A 23,672-nucleotide genomic window follows, 5' to 3' on the forward strand; every position below is an offset into this window, starting at 1 on the left:
TCAAAAATACAAACAACAGTAACAAAGCAAATTGTTTAGCCGGGCGGGGGTGGCACACGCCTTTAATCCCAGCACTCGGGAGGCAGAACCAGGCGGATCTTTGTGAGTTCGAGGCCAGCCTGGTCTACAGAGCGAGGTCCAGGAAGGCGCAAAGCTACATGTACAGAGAAACCCTGTCTCGAAAAAACAAAAAACAAAAACAAAACAAACAAAAAAAAAAAACAAAGCAAATTGTTTGATCCCAGCATTTGTGAGGCAGTGGAAGCCGGGGCTCTGTGAGTTCAAGGTCAGCCTGGTCTATACAGCGAGTTCCAGGGCAGCCAAGGTTAACACCGAGAAGCCCTGTCTTGAAAAGACATACAAACCAAAAAAATCCCGAATTGGTCATGCCCTAATTATTCCTTATTTATCTGTAACTTATTCCTAATTATACAATCTCTTGTATAATTAAGGTAATCTTTTACAATCTGGTAAAAGATTTTCGTCCCTTCCATTTGCGTTCGTGTGCACCGACCTACCCACGGAGATAAATCACTTTAGTGTTAAGCGTGCACAGCCGGAGCGCCCGCACGACTTGACCCCCAGAAGATGGCGGCCGCGTCTCTCCACCCACATTAGGGCGGGGCCCCGCGTCACGTGTCCCGCCCCAGCTCTCGCCGCGGAGGCTGACGGGAGGTGGAGAGAGAACGAGGCTGTCGGCCATTTTGTGTCTGTTTCCTGCGGGACGCGGCGGTGGCGGTTGGTTCGGAGAAGCGGGCGATTTCCTTCTGGTTTTTCCCCAGCTTCTTTTCGCCTCCTTTATCCGCCCGGTCTGTGGAGTCGCGGTTATGGGTCGCAAGAAGAAGAAGCAGCTGAAGCCGTGGTGCTGGTATCCTTTGTGGGCTTTGGCGTGAAGGCCGAGCGTGGGTGTCGCTTGTTGAGGACTCGGTCTCTCCTGCGAGGCCCGCGCTAGGCCTGTGACGGGGCACGGCCGGGCCCCGCGGGCTTGGGTGGCTGGGCTGGGGTTCGGGTTGGCTTCTGGGGTACCCACGGCGGGAAGGCTCCGGTCTGTGGTGGAGCCGGGCTCGGTGACTCAGGAGGAGCCTGTTGGGTGGTGTGAGTGGTGGCCTGGAGCCCCCCCCCTTCCAGTGCAGTCGCCCCTAAGGACGCCGTTGCTTCGTTGAGGATCCCGCAGAGGGACTTGCGTTTGGGGTTACATGCTAATTGACTCCCTAGAGAGCTGGATCATGAATGCGCCCCCACCCCCCCCACCCCGCATTCTCTCCCCCCCCCCATGGCGGAGGGCTGATTTCCGCGTCCCTCTCTGGCGCCTTCATCTTCAGGAAGCTTTCGCTTAACTGGGTGGAGTTTCTAGTATCTTGTTACCCAGTTTTGTAGGACTGGGCCAAAGGGCTGTTGGGAGAGGAAGCCATTTTTCTCATGTTTTCTGGAAGCGTTAACGTGCATTTTACATTCAGCTTGTTTTTTTTTTTTATCTATTACATGTAAATAATTTGTATTAAAATAGTCGGCACATAGGTCAAAAATCGGTCCCGAGTTTTGTGATAACGCTCATAGGAAAAATCTTGTGAGGTCAGAACTCCTAGTATTATGGATTAAACATACGTTGAGTTTACATTCCCTGATGGAGTAAATTAATATGGAATGGAAGGCATTCTATGGATTGTTTAGTTGAATGTGCCCTTTGCCGTGAAGTTGATCTTAGAATATAAATATTGATGGATTCCCAGTTTTGATTCTAATGTGTATCTGATGAATTCTCGTGAACCCTCCCCCCCCCCACACCTCCCTTTTAGCTTTTGCAGGGGGGAGGCGGCGTTTCTCTGGCTGTCCTGAAACTTGCTCTGTAGACCAGGCTGCCTCTGTAGATCCACCTGCCTCTGCCACCCAAGTGCTGAGATTAAAGTCGTGGGCCACCACAACCCCATTTGAAATTTTTTTTTTTGAAGGTTCACCAAAGTCATTTAATCTGTCAGTTTCTCATTCATTTTTATGTCTTAATAATATTCTATTGTATGAATAAGCCACATTTTATTTCTCTCCAGTATTTGATAGCTATTTGAGTTGTTTTAACTTTTTTACTATTAGCAACACACTGCTGTAAACTTTCATGTACATGTTTCATAGGTGCACATTTTCAGTAGTTTGAGGATATATTCCTAAATTTTTATTTATTTTCTTTGTTCGTTTGTTTTTTTCGAGACAGGGTTTCTCTGTGTAGCCCTGGCTGTCCTGAAACTCGCTTTGTAGACCAGATTGGCCTCGGACTCAGAGATCCTCCTGGCTCTGCCTCCTGAGTGCTGGTGATTAAAGGCATGGGTCACTACAACCCGGTTTGAAATTGATGTGTCCTTTGAAAAATTTTACGAGACAGTTTCACTGACTTGGCACTCAACCACATAGAGATCTGCCTGCTTTTGCATCTCCGGCCTTGAAATCAAAGGCGTGGGGTATGCCAGGCTAAAAGTTTTTTTTTTCTTATATTTGCGATAAGGTTTCGTTCAGTATGCATACCAGGCTTGCCAGGTTTGGATATATTCCTGCTACAGACTGCCTACAGATTGTGCCACCTGTTCTGACTCAGTTTTGGTTAAAGTGTGGAAAGAGCATGGAAGTCTTAGCATGTACATTTGTAAATACTGAATAATTTAAAGGTAAATTTTTTTTAGACATGGCTTCATGTTATTCTAGATTATAGAATTTGAACTCCTGAACTCTTGATACACCTGCCTCCACTTAACTAGTGTTGGGGGTGGGGTGCATTGAACCCCTGGCATCCCTCGCATGCTAGAAAAGTATCCTACCAGTTAAGCAATAGTCTCAGACCAGGAGTACATGACATGTAATCTCTAAATATAAATACTAAAACTAAACTAAAACTAAATTATATATATTAAGTCCCCTTCTTTATTATTAGCTTTGTGTGTGTGTGTATGTATGTATGTATGTGTGTATGCGTATGCATATGCATGCATGCACACATGTACACCTGGTGCTGTTGGAGGCCAGAACAGTGTTTACCCAGGAACTGTAATTACAGTTATGAGCTGCCTTGTGGTTGCTGGGGATAGAACCTGGGTACTCTGAAAGAGCAGCAATACTCTTAACCCCTCAGTCCTTTCTGCAGCCCCTGGTTTTTGGTTTTGAGATGGACTATCACTATGTAGCCCAGGCTAACCTCAGACTCACTGGTTTTTCCAGACAGTTTCTCTATATAACAGCTCTGGCTGTTCTGGTCCTCACTTTGTAGATCAGGCTGGCCTCAAACTCAAAGAGATCAGCCTGCCTTTGCCTCTTAGGTGCTGGGATTAAGCCACATCTTGGTTCTTTTTATATTATTTATTTATTTATTTATTTTGGTTTTTCAAGACGGTCCCTCTGTGTAGGCTGGTCATAAAATCACAGAAATCAACCTGCCTCTCCCAAGCCCTTGGATTAAAGGTTTGCGCCACCACCACCACCACCTGGCTTTCGTTTCTTCATTTTAAAGTTGCCCCTATTCTCAGGTTTTGTGAAAGGCTTTTTTGTTTTATCATTTATTTTGATCTCATAGGATCTCCCTATGTATCCCTTGACTGGTCTGGAAACTCACTATTGTAGACCAGGATGGCCTCAAAATTTAGAGGTTTGTCTGCCTCTGTCTACCTGAGTGCTGGTATTAAAGACAAGTACCACCACTTCTGGTTTTGTGTTGGAGTTCATTAGATGGAATATCCATAGGTTGTTCCACTTTCCTGGGCTCAAGTTTCCTGTTGCTTTAGCTTGTAAGTTGGTGGAATCCACACACCTGTCATAGGCTTGATTGATGTTTTTGTTGGCATCGGGTCATTTCTGTGCAGTATTTTGTACCTTAATGCTTATTTACTAGGTATTGTAACAGAGATTTTGATGATGAGAAGATCCTTATACAGCACCAAAAAGCAAAGCATTTTAAATGTCATATATGCCATAAGAAATTGTACACAGGACCTGGATTAGCTATTCATTGCATGCAGGTAAGGATTTCTTTTCTGTGTTTAGTTTTTGTCACCTTGTGATTTGTAACTGCATGACGAAGAATCTTGAATTTGTCTTTGGGAACTGTATCTTTATTGTTTATCACACTATGTAAATAGCCAAATCTTTAAAAATTCAAATTTGTTCTCTTTCTCTTTTGGAGGGTGGTGGTAATAGATCCCATGTGCTAAGCAAAAGCTCTGTCATTGAACTACCTACCTAGAATCCACATCTGTTCTCTGACCATTAAGATAATTGGACTTTATTTCGTTGAGACATCAGTTTCTTGGGAGATCTAAAATGTACCATTATATTCTACTGGAAAGCACTGTTTTGTGTAATGTCCAGATTTCATGAGTGTTTTTTTTTTTTTTTAAATTAAGTCTGGATTTTTGCTCTTTGGTATGGGTTCTTGCAGAGGCTGGATTTTCAGGCAGCTTTGAGCTCCTGTTTAGATGTCAAAAATTGAATTTGGGTCCTCTGGAGGGTGAGCAAGCACTGTTAACTTCTGAGTTCTCCAGCCTCTCTTGAGTTTTTTCACAGTGGAATCATGAAAGCTTTGGAATTGGTAGTTTTGCATCCTAATGTCATAAGTTTACATAAAGATTGGAGTTGTAGTTTAATGTGTTTTTTTTTTTTTTTTTGCCTAGTATGCTTGAGGCTCTGGATGCTACAAAAAGATCCTTTTCCTCGTGTGCATTATTGTATATCCATTTACATTTATTATCTTTACATTTAATTTATTTAAAAATACTAATTTTTAATATTGTGTTTGTATCTGATATGTGCCTGTCAGTACAGTTGGCCTTGGAGGCCAGAAGAGGGTGTCATCCCCTAGACCTGGAGTTATAGATAGTGGTGAGCCATCAGATGTAGGTACTGCAAACTAAAGTCTGGTCTTCTACAAGAACAGTATATGTCCTTAACCACTGACCATCTCAAGCCTCATTAATTTATTGTGTGTGTTTGTGGAATGATTAGGAATCCCCCCCCCTTTTTTTTTGAGACAGGATTTCTCTGTAACAGCTCTAGCTGTCCTGGAACTCTTGATCGGGCTGGCCTTGAACTCAGAGATCCATCCATCTGTGTCTGTGTCTGTGTGTGAGATTTAAAGGCTTGCACCATCACCACCTGGTTTAGGAATCTGATTTCAGAATGCTTTGCTTGGGTAGTATATTGTAATTATAGTGCTTTAGAATCTTAAGGAAATAGGCTCTTGAATTTGATACCTGGGCTACAGTGAAACTTTGTTTCAAAGCCCCAAAACAAAGGCTTTTAGAACCTTAGACCTATAGCTGTATGCTATAATAGCTCCTAGTTTCATGTAGATGTTTAATGAATACTAAGTTAAAGAATAGTTTTCCACAAAAGTTATTTTCTGTGCTCTGTAGCTACAGGTGGTGTCGATGACTATTGATGGGGAGGGATAGAGAAAACATTTCCGTTAGTCACAGAAAATTCCCACGGAGCATCATTGTATTAGACACTTAAAAAAATTTGGGTGCACAGCCCTCATAGAGTTCAGTTTATATTATATGAATGAAGGGCAGTAGTTTTTGTTTTTGTTTATTTATTTATTTTGGTTTTTCGAGAGATAGGGTTTCACTGTATAATCCTTGCTGTTATGGAACTCACTATGTAGACGAGGCTGGCCTCGGAACTCAGATCTGCCTGGCTCTGGGATTAAAGGCGTGTGCCACCGATATCTGGCTTGTTTGTTAATTCTGAATGAAAGGGATTTAAATACTGAAAGCATGCTTTTGATATTTATATGTACATGTAAGACTGTGCTGATAGTCTAATCCTGAGCCTTTAACATCCTAGGTTTCCTTTCGCATGTTCTACCACTACTAAGCAACAGCTTTGACCCATTTTATCCTTGTTAAGAAAGGGCCATTCTGTATGGAAGGTTGAAAATAGACTGGAGGGGGCTGGAGAGTTGGTTCAGCGGTTAAGAGCACTGGCTGCTCTTAAAGAGGACCCAGGTTCCATAACCAGCATCCATATGGCAGCTTCTGCTCCAGGGAATGTGACACCCTCACACCAAAGGACATAAAATTAAATAAATTATTTTTAAAAAATGAAAATAGACTGGAATACAGTGAGACCAGTTAGACTTAGAGTATTAAAGGAAAGAGGCTGTGCTTTCAGAACAGACTTTGCTGGTAATTTGACGTGAAGTCTGAGAAAAAGTGAGGAGTTAAAGATTTTAAGGTATTCTCAGCAAGAAAAATTACATCAGGGAGTCTGATATGGCTCAATGGGTAAAGGTGCTTGCATTCAAGCCTGAAAACTGGACTGAGACCTGAACTTGATCCCTGGAATTCACGTGGTAGGAGAGAATCAGTTCACACAAGTTGTACTCTGACCTCCATATATGTGACGTGGCATTGCATACCCCCCCAAGATAGCTAAATAATAAAAAGGAAGATCACAAGGTTTTTTGTTTTGTTTTGTTTTGTTTTTGTTTTTGTTTAAGCCTTAGAAGGTACTTGCTATACAGATGAGGTAAATTCAGGCTTAGAGGTCAAATGACTGGTGTTTAAAACCAGTGGTGAAAGTAGGACTTGAATACAGAAAGCTTAAAGTAGATCCATTAGTTATTTTACTAAGTAGTATTTTGAGTAATTTCTTTTTTTTCCCCTGTTGTTCTTTATATATATTTTATTAAGAAATGTTTCTTTTTCTTTGTTTTTTTGAGACAGGGTTTCTGTTTAGTTTTGCGCTTTTCCCGGAACTCACTTTGTAGCCCAGGCTTACCTCAAACTCACAGAGATCCGCCTGGCTCTGCCTCCTGAGTACTGATATTAAAGGCAGGTGTGAGCCACCACCGCCCGAAGAAATTCTTCTATTCTGTTTACATACCAATCACACATTCTCCCTTTCCTCCTTCCCGGCCCCCAGCCTTCCAACCCCAACTCGCCCTCCTTGAGTAATTTCTAGTTCAAAAAAGACCTTCATGAATTACTTTTATCTAATAGTATTTTTGTTTTTGTTGTTTTAGGTGCATAAAGAAACCATAGATGCTGTACCAAATGCAATACCTGGGAGAACAGACATAGAGTTGGAAATATACGGCATGGAAGGTATTCCAGAGAAAGATATGGATGAAAGACGGCGACTTCTTGAACAGAAAACACAAGGTAAAGTTTGCAATGTGTTAGAATACAGCTTTACATCAAAAGTATTGCTATTTTCAACCATTAATTTAAATTTATATGTTATTATTGTATGTGTTGGGTTGTATGTGTCATGGTACTTGTAGAAGATAAGAGGGCAACTGTGCAGTTTGTTCTGGGGTCTGAACACTGCCTAGCTTGTACCTTTATACCTGCTGAGCCATCTTACTGTTCTCAGTAGAGTGACAACAACTGTACACCACTGCACTCAGCCTCTAATCCTAATATTTCTTAAATATGTGTTTGGGTGCTTTGCCTGCACATATATATGTGTTCCATTGTGTCTGATCCCCAGAAACTGGAGTTACCTGTGGCTGTGAGCTGCCTGATGTGCTGGGTTTAAAGTCATGGGCAATAGTACTTTAAATTTTTTTTTGAGTTAGCTGGGCAGTGGTGGCTCACGCCTTTAATCCCAGTACTTGGGAGCCAATGAGTTCGAGGCCAGACTGGTCTACAGAATAAGATACAGGACAGGCACCAAAACTGCAGAGAAACCCTGTCTCGAAAAAAGCCAAAAAAAAAAAAAAAAGGGTTATTTGGGTTATTTTTTCCCTTTTATATGTGAAATGAATTAAAACCTTTTCTTTGCAGAGAGTCAAAAAAAGAAGCAACAAGATGATTCTGATGAATATGATGATGATGAATCCGCAGCCTCAACTTCCTTTCAGCCACAGCCTGTTCAACCTCAGCAAGGTTATATCCCACCAATGGCCCAGCCAGGACTGCCGCCAGTCCCTGGGGCACCAGGAATGCCTCCAGGTATTGGATTCCTTAAAGATTCATTTGAAGACTTTGTTGTTATGATATGTTACTTCCTCTAGCTTAATTTCCAGTACTAATTTTGTTGCTGTGAAACACTTTGTAGGCATACCTCCGTTGATGCCAGGTGTTCCTCCCCTGATGCCAGGCATGCCTCCAGTTATGCCGGGCATGCCACCTGGGTAAGCAAACTTCCAGTTGGTTTGTGGGCTTGGGCCTTTTTTGAATTGTTACTTTTCATTTCTTGCTTCTTAAAGATATGGGCTCTATAAATCTTAAACCTTTTCTAGTAAGGGGTGAGTAATATATTTGCCTCTGAGGAAAGTAGATTTTTGGGTTTTAGGATGAATGTAGGACAACCATCTGTTTCAGTTGCATTTGCTGTGATTAAAGTGTTAGTTATTGATTTTGAGTGTCTTAGTTTTGGAACTATCAAGGATGCTCTGAAGTTGGTGAGAAGGAAACTGTAAATGATTTACCAAAGCATCAGAAACTAAAATGAAGTTGAGTTGTGTGTTGCCCATCACTTTTACTTATAGTTGGATGTGAAAGGTATACAATACACTTTCCAGCTGTATTCTGAAAATCACAGTTAGATTTTGATTTTGTCATACATTTTCACAGATTGCATCATCAGAGAAAATACACCCAGTCATTTTGCGGTGAAAACATGTAAGCATCTCATTCATAATGTAATTCAGGAGGTATAATATAATCATAATGTCATTTGTGTGTGTGTTTAATGATATCTATTCAGTTGACTTAAATTTTCTAATCTTCCTCACTAAAGCTGTTTTAAGTTTGTCAGCTAATTGGCACTTCTCTTTAAAGTAGAAAATTAAAACATTTCAAAGCAAATAGACACATTAAAATAATTTTTATTCCACGCTTTTAATTTCAGAATTTGGGAGGCAGAAACAGTCATATCCCTTTTTGAATATAAAGCCAGCCTGGCAGTTACATAGTGGTTAGCCTTGGCTACATAGATTCTGTTCAAAAAGGGGAAAAAATTGTTTTCTAAACGTGCAGGTGCTTTCTCAACCTATTATTAGGTAGTAAGACCCAAGAGGTACTATTTAGAAATCTATAATCTGCCATCATGCTTTGTTATAGAAGGTAATCAGATTTTCATCTAATTAGGATTTAAATATAGAAGTTACATTTCTGATAAAAAGTCTTACATTATAGAAGTAGGGGACTAATAGCTCAGTGTTAGAGTGCATGTGTAACATGCCCCAGGCACTTGAGTTTATCCCCAGCACCAAAAAACCAAAACCAAACCACAAAAGTCAAGTTCATATACCTGTAATATAATGTTTTTGAAGTAAATTGGACACTGGCTGATCTTGGAAGGTGAGCTTTGTTTTGTTTTGTTTTTTTAAAGGGGGGAAACTATAAATATGGGTTATATTTTTAAACTTATGTGTTAGGAAGGAAAATTTTATGTAATCTGAGTTTATATGTTTATGTTGGTGATGGTTTTTCTTTGTCCCTCCCAGACAGAATTTTCTTTCCTCTCTTTTTTTTTTTTTTCTTTTTTTTCCTCCCCCGAGACATGGTTGCTCTGTGTAGTTTGGGTACCTGTCCTGGATCTCGCTTTGTAGCCCAGGCTGGCCTCGAACTCACAGAGATCCGCTTGCCTCTGCCACCCAGTGCTGGGATTAAAGGCATGTGCCACCACCACCCGGCTCAGACAGAAATTTTTACTCCACAGTGGACAACTCAAATAGAAATGTCTCTAATGTCTCTATTTATTTGGTGTGCATATTTTTTAAGTGTTCAGTTGCATATTTGTTAAGATGGGCCTCCTGTATATATTCTTAAGAATACTTTTGGATCTCAGAGACCTTGTTTGGCCAGTATTTTTTGTTTTTTCCCTTTTTTTTTGTTTTTGTTTTTGTTTTTAAAAAACACTTTTACGGGTAAACTGAAGAGTTTCTGGTTTTAGAATGTTTAATGATAGGAATATTGTAGTATATGGTAGATCTTTGTGGCTTGATTGATTTCAGTTCTTGAGATACTCAAGTTTTTTATCTAGTGTTTTGTAATTGCCAAAATACTTTTTGTGGTTTATACTGTTAATTTTTACTTTTTTCTTAAATTTTGCTTTTTAATAGAATGATGCCAATGGGTGGAATGATGCCACCTGGACCTGGAATACCACCTCTGATGCCTGGTATGCCACCAGGTATGAAATGTTAACAGTTTCCTTTGTAATGTGTCTGGTAGCATTCCTATAAGTTTCTAATTCTCTTACATGTTGAAAGAAGTTTGTTAAGTGGAGTGTGTGTGGGTTATTTGTAGCCTTAACCCTGGCACTTTAATTCCAGCAGACATAGATTCCTAGAGTTCCAGACTAGCCTATACATAGTTAACTCCAGTTCAGTGGGGGTGGGGTAGAGTAGGGGACGATGGATGGTAGTTACAGGCCTTTAATCCCAGCATTCAGGTCTACAGAGAAAGTTGCAGGACTACCTGGGCTACTACACAGAGAAACCCTGTCTCAAAAACTCAAAATAAAAAAAAAAAAGTTAGTTGGCTAAAACAGTGACACCAGTAAGTTTATAGTTGGGGTTTAAAGTTGTAAAAGAAGAGACAGTTTGAGAGGTGTGGTTGTTGGGAGGAACAAAGGCCATAATCATAGTTATTTTTGTTTGAACTGTTCCATTGATTGAGTTCTTTGCAAACTTTTTGCTGCAGGTATGCCCCCTCCTGTTCCACGTCCTGGAATTCCTCCAATGACTCAAGCACAGGCTGTTTCAGCACCAGGTATTCTTAATAGACCACCTGCACCAGCAGCAGCAGTACCTGCTCCACAGCCTCCAGTTACTAAGCCTCTTTTCCCCAGTGCTGGACAGGTACGGTGAAATTCTTGAAAAGGAGTGCGTTTATGTTTAAAGATAAAGTGGGCTTGTTTACTGATACCTTTGACATTGTCACAGATCAATTTCTTCAGTAAAACATTTAATGTGTAACACATTAAAATGTAGTCTTATCATGTGCTATGTTTATAGTTTGATTTCCTCTATTCACAGCAGAAAGGAATCATGTTATTTTTTTCATAGTTGTGTATTCTTTATTGCTGTAGCTAGAAATGAAAGTTGAATTTCTGAGAACTTAAGTAGACAATGTTTCTGGTCCTCCTTTGCCTTGTTGAAGGGAGTAAAATTAGGTCAGAACCAATGATGAAATCTCTTAAAGACTTGAGCAGGCCTGGCAGTGGTAGTGCACGCCTTTAACCCCAGCACTCTGGAGGCAGAGGCAGAGGCAGGCAGTCAAGGCCAGCCTGGTTTATAGAGCAAGTTCCAGGAGAGTCAGTACTATAATACAGGAACACAATCTTGAAAAATTAAAATTGTTTGGGTGTGTCTGCTCATTTTAAGAGAACCATGGTAATTCAAAGTACTGCTCTTGAGTTGGAAGAGGCTTTTTTAATCTAGTTATATTTCTTAGTATCCTTGCTTCCATCAAAAGTTTTCCAGGTGAGTAGGCTAGATACATAATGGTCACATTTTTGTGCATTTCGTTTAGAATTAAGTAGATACATTTAAATGAAAGATGTTTTGTTTTTTAAGATCATCTCTCAGATGTTTACTCAATTTCTTACTGTTTCTGTGTGCTAAATTCTTAGTGCCTTTAAAGCATATTAACTTGTTTTTGTGATGGATAGAGATTTTATTTATTTAGATGTTGAACTTTTATCAGAATCTAAAGACTCCTTTTATTGTGTAGAGCATCTGCATAGAGAACTGAGTGCATCATTTTCATTTTATGTTATTCTTGGAATACTGCATTGTAAAACAGTAAGTTTAGAAAAGAAGCTTATGTTTAACTAGTTGTATTGATATGGAGATCATTTTTTGAGGCATGTACTTCTACTGTTTATTGAAAATGCATTAACTCTGCCTCTTTTAGTGACATTTGATTGCATTACAAGCTGTATTTTAAAAAAATGCAATCTACACTAAGAAGTGCCACATGGCATATTTTTACCCATTTGTTCGGAGACGGTTCATTGTTTCCTTTCTTTTATGCTACAGATGGGGACACCTGTAACAAGCTCAAGTACAGCTTCATCCAATTCAGAAAGTCTGTCTGCATCTTCTAAAGCTCTGTTTCCTAGCACAGCACAAGTACGCAGGAAGTTGCAGTTTAAAATTTTTAAAAATGACTTTACAACTTAACCCTTTGGACCCTTTATAAAAGCTAAATCTTACAAATATATTTAGTTTTTTAGAAGTAAAACAAATATTAAAACTCAAACGGTGTTTGAAAATTTGAATTCATACTAATGAGCTCAACAAAATACTCTAAACTTCGGTGGTTCTAAAGGGTTAAAAGCATGTGAGCAGTAAATGAACTGTAGTGGCCAATGGTTATCCTGATGCATGATTAAGCTATTTTTAATTTATGCTGTTTAATGCATCACATCTTTAGGAAAATCGCACTCTGCATTTGGTTCTAAAGTTGACCTAGACATTTTAAACATTTGTATTATGAAAGTAATGTATGTTCACATTAACTTTAGAGCCTGCGCCATTAACCCTTTTGTCTATAGTGTAATCAATGTAGCCATTACTAATTTGGAGGGTAGTGTGTTGCTATCTATAGAATACTTGCAGAGGTGGTAACATTGATGAGTCAGGACTGATTACTGTTTTTTTTATTTTTATGCTTACTAATGGGTTTATTATCTAAACCCTTGTATTCTGTAGTTTCAATTTTTTTGAGCTACTTGAAAGATGAATTAAAGAGTTTAGGACAGTAAAAGCAGTTGCATTAAATACTATTTCATGATTCTATATAGCAAACTAGAATTAATACAAAGAATTGTAATTAAGTTTATGGAGAGGAGGTATAAGACAGATCTGAGATGTATAATAATTTCAACCCAGTATCTTTTGATAGTCTTACAGATTGAAATTTGTGCAACATTTATCATACATTAACTTGTTTTAGGTTTCATTTGAAGTTTGCTCTATTGTTGTTCTTCCCACCCACCCCCCTGTAAATTTTTTGTTAGACTCAACTTTGGGTATTGACATTTATTGATAAAGGATCATTATTTTACAGGCTCAGGCAGCTGTCCAAGGACCTGTTGGTACAGATTTCAAGCCCTTAAATAGTACTCCTGTAACAACTACAGAACCCCCAAAGCCTACATTCCCTGCTTATACACAGTCTACAGCTTCAACCACTAGTACAACAAACAGTACTGCAGCAAAACCAGCAGCTTCAATTACAAGTAAGCCTGCTACACTCACAACCACCAGTGCAACCAGTAAGTTGATCCATCCAGATGAGGATATATCACTGGTAAGTTGTTTATAGGTTTTTACTAATATTGTTTGATCAAATAGCATTATAGCAACCTACCCATTGGAGAGGTTTTAATTTGTACTTAGATGGATTTACCTGATTTTAAAACTTAAAAGGTTTTCATTTATTTGTCTTGAGAAACCATAAAATAGTAGGAAAAGAAAGAAGGATAATTCATATTTTAGACATAAAATTGCTTGTACTCATTGACAAGAGATGCCTGTCAGAGTCTATAGACTCTTTAAAGCCTATACAAATTAATTTTATTTGACAGAAAGTTAATACTTAGGTATGTAATTTTGGGATCTTAGCTAGCTATGTTTTAATGTAAAAACAAATAGGTAAGCTTTTAAGGCGTGGAGATTTTAAGTAGTAACACTGATTTGTTGGATCATAAGTAATTATTAGGGAGTAACTGTACATTTAAAATTACCAGGATTTTGGATAATTGTCTTTCTCCTTGAGGAACCTTCTGCATTCTTACATTATACATTAATTTTATTCTCAGGAAGAAAGAAGGGCACAGTTACCAAAATATCAGCGTAATCTTCCTCGACCAGGACAGACTCCAATTGGTAATCCACCAGTTGGACCAATTGGGGGTATGATGCCACCACAGCCAGGTATCCCACAGCAGCAAGGAATGAGACCTCCAATGCCACCTCATGGTACTTTTTCCTTTTTTCTTTTTTTTTGGGGGGGGGGTGAATTTTAGGAATATTTAAAAATGTTAGCTTTCGGCAAAATGTACTGATTTAAAAGTACAATACACAGACTAACCTTATGTGTATTTTTGTTGTTTTTTAGGTCAGTATGGTGGTCATCATCAAGGCATGCCAGGTTACCTTCCTGGCGCTATGCCACCTTATGGACAGGGACCACCAATGGTGCCCCCTTACCAAGGTGGGCCTCCTCGACCTCCAATGGGAATGAGACCTCCTGTTATGTCGCAAGGTGGCCGTTACTGATCTTACTTCATCAAGTCTAATAGGTTTGGAGATTAAACCTTTTCTCAACTTGTGCTGTTTATATAGACAAGCTTCCGTCTATAAGGCTTCATTGTGACTTTAACAAACATTATCTTCCCACATACCAGGAACTATTGGACATTTATTTGACTTGGGAGAAATTATTTGGAATAATAAAACAGGAACTTTTCCTGAAGTTGCAATTTATACTGTATGGCTTCTTTTTCATGTTTCATCTAGGTTTTTAGAAGTGAAGTATAGTAAATTTGATTCGTTAAATTGTGAAGGCGCTGGAATTACATGAACATACCATCTTAAATAAAGGCAAGTTCTGTAAGCTTACATTGCTATTTGTAAAGTTATGCCTTCACAGCATTTTCAATGCTGTTGGACTTCATGTCCCCAACCTAGCTTGGTGAGGGCTGTAACTGTTTCCAAGTACTTGTACATTGGAAGTCTGAATGTGTAACAATATTTAATGTATTTAGAGAGTTCCTCGTGTTGCAGGGTTTAAGAAATCTGGCCCACTGAGGTCATGTGACTTTTCTGTACTGTTAAACTTCATTGTAATAAAATGAAAAAAAAAATTATGCCTTTTTATTCATAACCCAGTTGTGGACCACTGACTGAAAGGTTTGTACAGATGCATGCCACAGTAGATGTCCACATAATAAAATTCAATTACCAATATGGTTTTGATACATGATTGGATTCTTTAAGTTGCAGATTTTTTATCTTAGCTGCATGTTTTAACAGTATATATAGAATTGCTCTTGTTAATGTTTCCGTTGACAAACTCTTAAGACACATGAGTCATTACATAATGGGTATGAAGTCTTTATGTGTCATTGTTTCACATCCTTTGGTATCAGATGTCCCTGAAATTTAAAATATAAGCTTCAAAACTTCTTGCTAAGGTTGTTTAGATCCTAGTGCCAGACCCATTCATTTTCTTTGATACAAGACTTTAGTTGAGTACTTTATGGACCTCAGCAGCTTTCCAGGGCCAAACTTCTAGAAGCTTAGGTGCATGCTTCTTGTGTTAATAGATCAGTATATGTTATCTTTAAATGTGCCTCTATCATGGTATTTGGATAGTTAACAGATGCTTAGCAAATTTTTATTATCCTCCTTGGAGGTTATATTACTTGGGATTTGGGAGGTGCCCTCTGTTGCTAAAGTGAGGTAATTGATCCTGATCCTTGGAAATTTGGAGTGTTGTGTCCCTATAGGTAATTTTATGTTACGGGTGACTGCTGTTGGGGGTTTTGTCTTGTGAGTCTCATGATAGTAGCTCTTATTGATTTTGTTGACTTTTCCCCCCATCTTTTTGGGGGGTGTGTATGTGTGTGTGCTTGTGTGGGTTTATGGAATGTTTTAAGAATCACGTGATCTACACAGTAATTACCCATATAGTGAATGCAAATTGATTTGATTTATTCTAAATATGATATTAAAACTTCTGAGAAAAAGCTAATAGTATTTAATAATTTCTGTGAAGGTATTATATAGATGTGATGACACAAAAAATGGTTATAATTTTGTAGGAATATGTTGAAAATATTTGACTTACCACACAGGAAAGTTAACAGGTAAAAGTCACTCTGTGGAATGAAATGTTACAAATTATTTGAAAGTTAAATGCCATTTTCAGTCTCCTATTTCTGCACCGATTCATTTTTTGCTGCCTTTCCTGTAGTTACTGTTGAGGTGCAGAAAGTTACAGTGTGTAACAAAAAATCCATATATTACCAGAAATGCATTCTTCTGTCAGCAGCTAAGTTACATCCTTTCATCTGAATACCTGTGAGTCTATAAAGTTTTGGAACCTCTATATATTTCTTAGGTCTGGCAGCATATATTTTATACTGCCAGAGAATTGTATTGAGAATATTAAAGTTTAAAAAAAGATGACAAGGTTAAATTTAGATTAAATAAAAAATACTTTCTTCTAAAACAAAATATCTTGGAAGAATTTAATGTATTGGATTATCAGAAAACTAAAATATTGATAGAACATCAAAAATTATACAAATTTTTACACTTACATTTGATTCAAACAAGAAGAATATATCAGGGTTTATTCTCTGAAGTCGACAACTTAATAAGTAAAAGAATTGTACGAAGATGTTTGTGTTATGCATAACATTTAATTACATATAATCTGTCCTGTGTTTTTTAGCTATATGGGGCAAAGGAGTGGTATACATTTAGTATGTTGTTAAAAGTGTAATTTTCGCATGCATCAAGGATAATTAAGCTTCTAGAAAAATACATTTTACCTAATTGCTTCTGGGGTCCATAGTGTCATTAAACCACAAGTGTAGCAAATTTGAAATGATTTACCTTTAAATAATGCCATTAAAAGTGAATTTCAGCTCTCCTCACAAGACTGCTTTTAGTTATTTGGTATGTTCCTGTGAACACTGATAAGAACATTTAAGGAAGCACCTGTCAGCTTTGGGTCTGCCTTCCATCCACTGTGGATCAATTAAAAAAAAAAAAAACTGTCTGGCACTAGTTTCTATTCTATATTTTGCCACTGATAGTGAAAAGACCAAAAGATGGGGCCCACTTTTCAGTGTCTACGGGAGTTATCACTTAATTTGACTTCTTAATAATGTAGTAATCTCATACCATTTGTTAGGGGGAGAATACCTGTTTTACTGATCAGATTACATATTGAATTTAAGCTCAGTTTAATGAATTACTTGTAGAAATCTCAAGTTTTGGGCTCAGAATGCAATTGTATACAAAAAGCTGCTTTTTCTGTTGCTTGCTTGATCATTGGGACTACATTTTGATGCATGTCTTTTTAATTAATTGGGTGATGTTTTTCTAAAATTAAAATTTTCTTCTTCCTATAGCCCTGCCATAGGACAGGCTGAGGCTGAGTCTCAGTGTTGCCCTGTTCAGTCTGAGGCAAGTGGGATTTATTTTATTACTTACAGGGGCTTTCACAGCTTTATGGCTGTTGGATATTTATGTCCCCAAACTTGCAGCAAGTTTGGTGAAGGCCCCTAAATTTAATTAAACTTAGGATTTTTATATTCCTTTGGCAGAGAAGGCTCTATATTAATATTCACGTTTGACTGTGGTGTTAATAAACATAAGTATTGTTTTGTTATTTAACATCTAAAGCTTTATGAACCTTAATAAATTGATCATTTTACATTCTTGATTTGGAGGCATGAAATGTTTCAAATTTTTACTTTGACCCCTAGGAAAATGATACTGGTTGTTTTCTGCTCAAACTTAAATTTAACCTCAAGGATAAGCTTAATTATTTGAAATGCCACAGGATACTGGTTTGTTCTAAATCCCAAGCTTATATTGAACATCAGGGTGGTTAGATCATCTAGAAATGCTTATGAGCTTTTCTCAAATCTCACCACACTAGAGCAAATGTTAATGTAGAGCCCTGTATTGAGTGGGAAGGTGATTTGTCTGTGTTTGTGTGGTATGTATGTATGGGTGTAGACTACAGGTGTGGTATTATAAAAGGGGTTGGGTATTTCATGTCTCAATGGATAGATAACTAATTTTCAGGCAGCCAAATTGAAATCGGGTCATGTTTAGTATTTAACTGGTTTTAGAATGATTTTTTGGAAGATAGTTTTCAGCTTTCACTGAACAGTGCTTTGTGTAATATGCACACACCAGTAGTATATCCAATTTGTTTTCAATTAGAATTTGCTTTGATTATGGTGTTCAAAAATTGTATGTTGGGGGTGGCAGAATGTAACTTCTAATTTGTTTATTCCTTACATTAGACTAGAAACAGTTTCGTTTTTTTTTTTAATGTCTTATTAATTAAATATACAGTGTTTTGTCTGTATGCCAGAAGAGGACACCAGATCTCATTTATAGATGGTTGTGAGCCACCATATGGTTTCTGGGAATTGAACTCAGGGCCTCTGGATGAGCAGCCAGTGCTCTTAACCTCTGAGCTCTCTCTCCAGCCCTTAGAAACAGATTTTATAATCTTTTTTGTTGTTGTTTTGTGGGTTCTTTTTTGTTGTTGTTGGTGTTATTGTTGTTTTTGGGATGGGGTTTCTCTGTGTAGCCTTGGCTGTCTGGAATTCCACTGTTTACCAGGCTCGCCTCAAACTCACAGATCTGTCTTTGATAGGATTAAAGGCTTGCACCACCATACCTGGATAGATTTAATACTTTTAAGAACTAGTTTTTTCATGACAATGTTCCACTGAAATGTTTTATAACTTTTAGTAAACTACAAACAGATTAATTATAGGGATTTCACTATATTTTAACCAAAGGGTACTTGCTTATCTAATATGTTAAAGGCCCAGGATTTCATTCCCACCACCATTGAACAACTGTGATTGGAGATAGTTTTATCTTGTGTCCACACCTCTCAAGTATATTGAATTCACTTGAAAGTACCTGACCCAATTCTAAGTTAAAATGAATACTTGAATATATACTTGAATATATATATTCACTTTATATATATATTGAATATCAAATATATACTTGAATAATAGGACTGGTGGAGAGATTTAATAGATTCCTAATCAAAGATGTTCTTTGAGCTTGGCATAGTGGTTTAGGCCTGTATTCCTAACAGTTGGAAATTTGAGGTAGGAAGACTGCTGTGAGTGTGAGGTCAGCCTGGGCTACAGTGTAGACCCTGTCAGGGTAGAGTTGGGGTTGTTGATAATGTCCTCTGGTGTCTCTTTGTAGTTTAGTGACCCAGAGAACCAATAGTTTTAGGTCTCTATGGAGCCCACTGGTAAAACTTGATGAATAATGCTGACTTTAGTGAGATACAGTTTGAGTAAGCTTCTGAATGTGGGATTTTTACAACATCTGTATTGGTTAGAATTTACTGCGTATGGACCCTTAACCAATTAGCCATTTTTAAAGGTAATATTTACCTATGTAATACTGAAATTGTGTAAAAAATGAAACTAATTTTCTTGTCACTTTTGGGAAATTCCTCCAAAAGGAGATTGAGTGAAGTGACTGGAATATATGAGAAAACTTTATTGAGGAAATATTCCCCTGTTCTCTATATTAACTTTTCATGAATGAAATTGAGGGTTTCTTTTTAACCTTTCTTAATATTTTGGTTTTTTTTTGTCATAAAGTCATTTTAATAATCTTGTTTTTATAGTATCTTATCACTTCTCTGTGGTAATTCTTTGTAAAATAAATAAGTGCTTTAACAATGTATATAGAGGCACATGTGGTAGATGTCTGAATTAGAATAATACTGAATTTTCAAAACCAGTATCTTAAGCTCTTAGACATTCTCAATAGACCACTGTTTTATTCAGGTAAAATCATAGGAAATAAAGAAAGGTTGGATTTAAACTGGCAAGAACATGAAATCCAGTTCTTACCGAGTGGTTTCCTTATGTTGAACTTTAAAGGTTTTGTTTGGTTTTTTTGTTCATTTAATGTTACCTGACAATTTTGTTGGGAGATAAAGGACTCCTAAATTTTTATTTTAAGGCCAGGGGTGGTGGCACATACATAATTTTGGTATTTTGGGGCATGAGATGAGACTTGGATAGTCCTGCAAGGTGGAGGGCAGCCAGTGTTAGAGTAAGACCCTGTGACAGTTTTCCCCTGGGTGTGGTGCTGCACACCTTTATTCTAAAACCCTGAAGTGTAGAAGCTGGTGGGTGTGAGCTCAGTTTCTGCCTGGTCTGCCTGACCATCCAGTTCTATATAATGAGATGGTATCCTAAAATTTTTTTATTTCAGTAAAGCTAAGAAAATTGTTTTTAATAAGCAATATTTTTTTCTCCTAAATGCTGTTCATTCTCACTTTAATATTTGCTATTCAAAAGATACTTTGACCTCCACTTATGGACAACGATTTAAAATGAAATTAGTTTGAATGATACGAATTAATTTCCTCTAAAATCTGCTCACTTTCATTTCAAGGGGAAAATATATTTTAGTAAGAAAAATGTAGACTACCAGAGTAGAGATACAAAGCCTGAAATTTAGTTTTCATTAAAGCCAATTTCAACTATTTTTGTTTAAGTAAGTTAAATACATTGAATACTGTGTAAGTAAAACTCCGTGGGTGTTAAATTTGATTAGGCTCTTGAGGCTGAATATGACAATATGTTTTTGTGTGTGTTGTCATTGTGAATAGAGTCACTGCAGAGAGGATAAATGTGTGTACATTGCCTTAAAGGCTTAATTGGGCTCCAGCCATTATTTTAAATGTTGCTATGATTTTTAAGATTATAGGGCAGTTTTAGTAACTTTCTGTGTGGCATTTTCTAAGTCCTCTGACATTGTTACAGTATCTGGGAACTTGTGAATGTGTTATCTTTTGAGCTTTTATTATGTTTAAAAATCTGATGTCTTCACCATTTGTTAAAATTGAGGGATTGGTAATGAAATTTGTTGATTACCCTACTTGACTAAAAATGAAGAATGAAACTGGAGGTAGCTCAGTGGCAGAGTGCATGTTAAGCATGCATGAAGCCCTGGATTCATTCCCCAGCACCAAAAAGAAATGAAAAAGAAGAATGAAGACCTGTTTCCCCAATATACTATACATTAACTGATACTGATTACGTTGGAAAGAAACCATTGTATGGTGGGTTTACATAGAACCTTAAATAGTATGACAATAACTATTTCTGCTGATTTTTGTTCCCTTGAAATTTTACCCTTTTATTTTGGTGAAGATCATTGACACTTTATTAAGATAGTCTGCTAGTCCCGTTGGAAAATACCATTTCTATCTTTTCTAGGGTTGTTTAATTGCCCAAGTTGACCAAGTGAAGAATGATTACAGTTCTTACAATCTGAATCAGAAGCAGGGCATCTATTTAGAGTGAACTCCCCTTTACTTGCTAACAGGTTGATACACATGGAGGAGAAGTAACAAAATTTATAGTCCCCTTTTTTAAAAATTGGAGATTTAAAAAAAATTTTTTTTATGAAAATTGAAAGATAGTTAAAATTGCTGTAAGATTTGTCTACATGCTAATTGAAATTTAAAGGTTATCACATTTAAATACATGCCCCCTTTTAGGGCAACCAAAATTTCCAGCATACTTCACACATAGAATACATTATTGATTGGACATTAAAGCATGTCCAGGAGATACTTCAGTGTTCTAGTTCATTATCACTCAATTTTAGTAGCCAGTGTAAATTTTGTTAGATTTAGGCAAACTTTTAAAATGTACTGTCAGGCTCTGAGGAAATTAAATGCACATTGACTTTTTAAAGTATGGGTTGAACTCCTCAGTTTAATATAATTTGTGTTTTTGTTAACTAGCAGCAGAATTTCAGCATTTGCTACTTACTGGTAGAGAAGAAAAATCCCACAGCCCTGCCAGTACAGGTTAGTTTAATCTGTAAGTACCTGATGTTCCTTTTTTTTTTTTTTACCCCACCCCCACCCCCAACATACTCATTTAAGGCACATAAGGAAGAAAAAAACTGCTGTGCAGTTTCTTAAATGTGAGTATAAATAATAGATCCATTGGACATTCTCAAACACTCAGTTCTTGGACCGGATCGAGTAGCTCTAGGCTTGCTGACCCTAGTTGTAATACAGGCGTAATGCTGCTCTTTTATTATCTGGTGGTTCTTGAACCTTTTAGATGCATTTTAGACAGAAGGGAGAGGGGAAATACTTTGTTTACACAGTACATGTAGTCCATGGCTTCATGTCCAGGGTCCTTGATTAAGCTACTCCATGGTGTTTTTCAGTCAACCTTTACCTTCTACAGTGTGAATCAACATAAGACAAGACAGATTTCCTCAATTATAGCAGTGGAAAAATGGTGTACAAGGGAGTTTTAAAGCAAGTTTTATAAGCAAGGGAGTTTTAAAAGTCAAATTCTTATGTAATTCTTGGAGTTTAATGAGGAAGCCATATATTTAAGATTTAACCAGTGAAAGTAAAAGTAATTTGGATGGTGATTAGTCATCTTCAGTTGGATCATTAGTATTTTATTTGGGACCAATATGATTTGTTTAAAATTTTAAAGATCTACATCTAGCAGCCAGTAATAAAAGTATATTGTGAATTTTTCCCCACTTTGTATTTGATTGTAAAATGCCTGAGGGCTTAAGTTTGATTGCCTTTCACAGTTTAATCTAAGAATGGCGTAGATACAGTGGAAATGGTTTTCCTTATCTCTTTAGAGCCGCCTTTCTGGTGAGTACTGCTTTATAATTTTCATATCATGGCTTTATTTTTTTAGCCTAGCTGAAACATGACAGTGATCAAAGAGGAGAGCAGTCAGAATTTTCACAGCTTGGGCAGTAAATGGATCAGATCTCTAGACCATTGACATTTCCCTATGGTCCCTATTTGGGTTCAGCCACCCCTCTCATTGTCCTAAAGGATCATATGCTCAAAAATGTTGAACACAGATTATTTCCTTTGGTGAGGAGAAATGATTGTTTTACTTAAAATTATAGAGATGGCTCAACAGTTTAAGACCATGCCATAACTCCAGGTGTGGTGGTACACACCTTTAATCCTAGCAAGTGGATCTCCAGGAGTTCCAGGACAGCCTAGTCTACATAGTGAGTTCAAGGACAGACAGGGCTATGTTCTCTACAAAAACAGAAAAAGGAAAAACATGTCATGCTGGCAGTGGACCTAAGCTCAGTTCCCATTATCCATGTCAGGTGACTCACAACCACCTAGCTCCATGAGGATCTTGGGCATATGTGCTCATGAGCACATACACATGCACATAATTAAGAAATACATCCTTTTTAAAAAAAAAAACACACCCCCTCCCTTTAACACAGTACTTTTTTTTTTTTTCAGTGATCTTGTTTCTCACTGCATAGGTGAATGAAATAATAGAATTATATTCTGTTCTTGAGCAGTTTTCATCATTCTCACCCTGCATGGAAAACTTGGGGTACAAATACTGATTTCTAGCATATGTTTACTTGTGAAAATTAGCCCACAAGTCCATTTATTTACTATCTTGTTTAGTCCTTAGCCTGTGACAGAAGGATTTCTTTCCCTCTTGTTTTTAACCACATTCTAGATAATGTCAGTATATTTATATATACATTCCATTTCTGCTATGACCTTTGTGAATCAATAAAGTCAATCGTGTTGCTTTTAGTATAAACAATATTAGTTTTCTAAAATCTAGAATTCATGATGTGAGTGTGTATGGTAATGTATTCTAGATGAGCTCTCAACAAAGTCTTCAGTCTGAATTTGTGTCTTTAAGATTTAAAGTGAAATAAATATCTAAGGAACTCTGTCCTTTCCTAGCATGGATAAGCAGACTGACAGTTGGTAAGTATGTAACTTCAAATGCATGTAGTGGTAAGGGTGAGTTGCCAAATTGTACTCCAAGACAATTAGAAGAGAACAGAAATTCCTGAATCAGTCTAGGAACTTTATATGTATATTTAATGTTTGCTCCAAGTATGTGTACTCAAAATGATTAAACTGAAACACACCTTA

General features: G+C 37.4%; 1 protein-coding gene across 16 annotated transcripts; it reads left to right on the forward strand.

The window, feature by feature from the left end:
• The first annotated feature begins 666 nt into the window (after positions 1-666).
• Positions 667-23,672, forward strand: Znf207 (zinc finger protein 207). Of its 16 annotated transcripts, none has more exons than XR_006074763.2 (15): positions 669-868; positions 3,869-3,995; positions 7,001-7,139; positions 7,767-7,934; positions 8,041-8,116; positions 8,559-8,606; positions 10,052-10,122; positions 10,635-10,792; positions 11,975-12,067; positions 13,008-13,250; positions 13,762-13,921; positions 14,061-14,244; positions 14,462-14,545; positions 17,089-17,143; positions 21,501-23,672. XR_006074763.2 is itself a non-coding variant. In XM_006977515.4 (13 exons), the coding sequence occupies exons 1-12, from the start codon at positions 828-830 to the stop codon at positions 14,219-14,221; spliced, it is 1,485 nt and encodes a 494-aa protein (XP_006977577.1). In that variant the 5' UTR covers positions 669-827; the 3' UTR covers positions 14,222-14,244; positions 14,462-14,563. The 16 variants fall into 16 exon arrangements, 6 of the variants coding, with proteins under 6 accessions (XP_076433725.1, XP_042138419.1, XP_006977577.1 ...); XR_006074764.2 differs by having other exon boundaries at positions 21,504-23,672; XR_013053063.1 differs by lacking the exon at positions 11,975-12,067 and having other exon boundaries at positions 21,504-23,672.

The sequence above is a fragment of the Peromyscus maniculatus genome, chromosome 8 (assembly GCF_049852395.1).
Source record: "Peromyscus maniculatus bairdii isolate BWxNUB_F1_BW_parent chromosome 8, HU_Pman_BW_mat_3.1, whole genome shotgun sequence".
In the NCBI taxonomy this organism is placed as follows: Eukaryota; Metazoa; Chordata; class Mammalia; order Rodentia; family Cricetidae; genus Peromyscus; species Peromyscus maniculatus.

Coding starts and splice junctions, on each gene's coding strand:
- Znf207 (XM_076577610.1), top strand. CDS start 828: ATGGGTCGCAAGAAGAAGAAGCAGCTGAAGCCGTGGTGCTG. Junction 7,140..7,766: donor TCTTGAACAGAAAACACAAG/GTAAAGTTTGCA, acceptor TTTTCTTTGCAG/AGAGTCAAAAAAAGAAGCAA. Junction 10,123..10,634: donor GATGCCTGGTATGCCACCAG/GTATGAAATGTT, acceptor TTTTTGCTGCAG/GTATGCCCCCTCCTGTTCCA.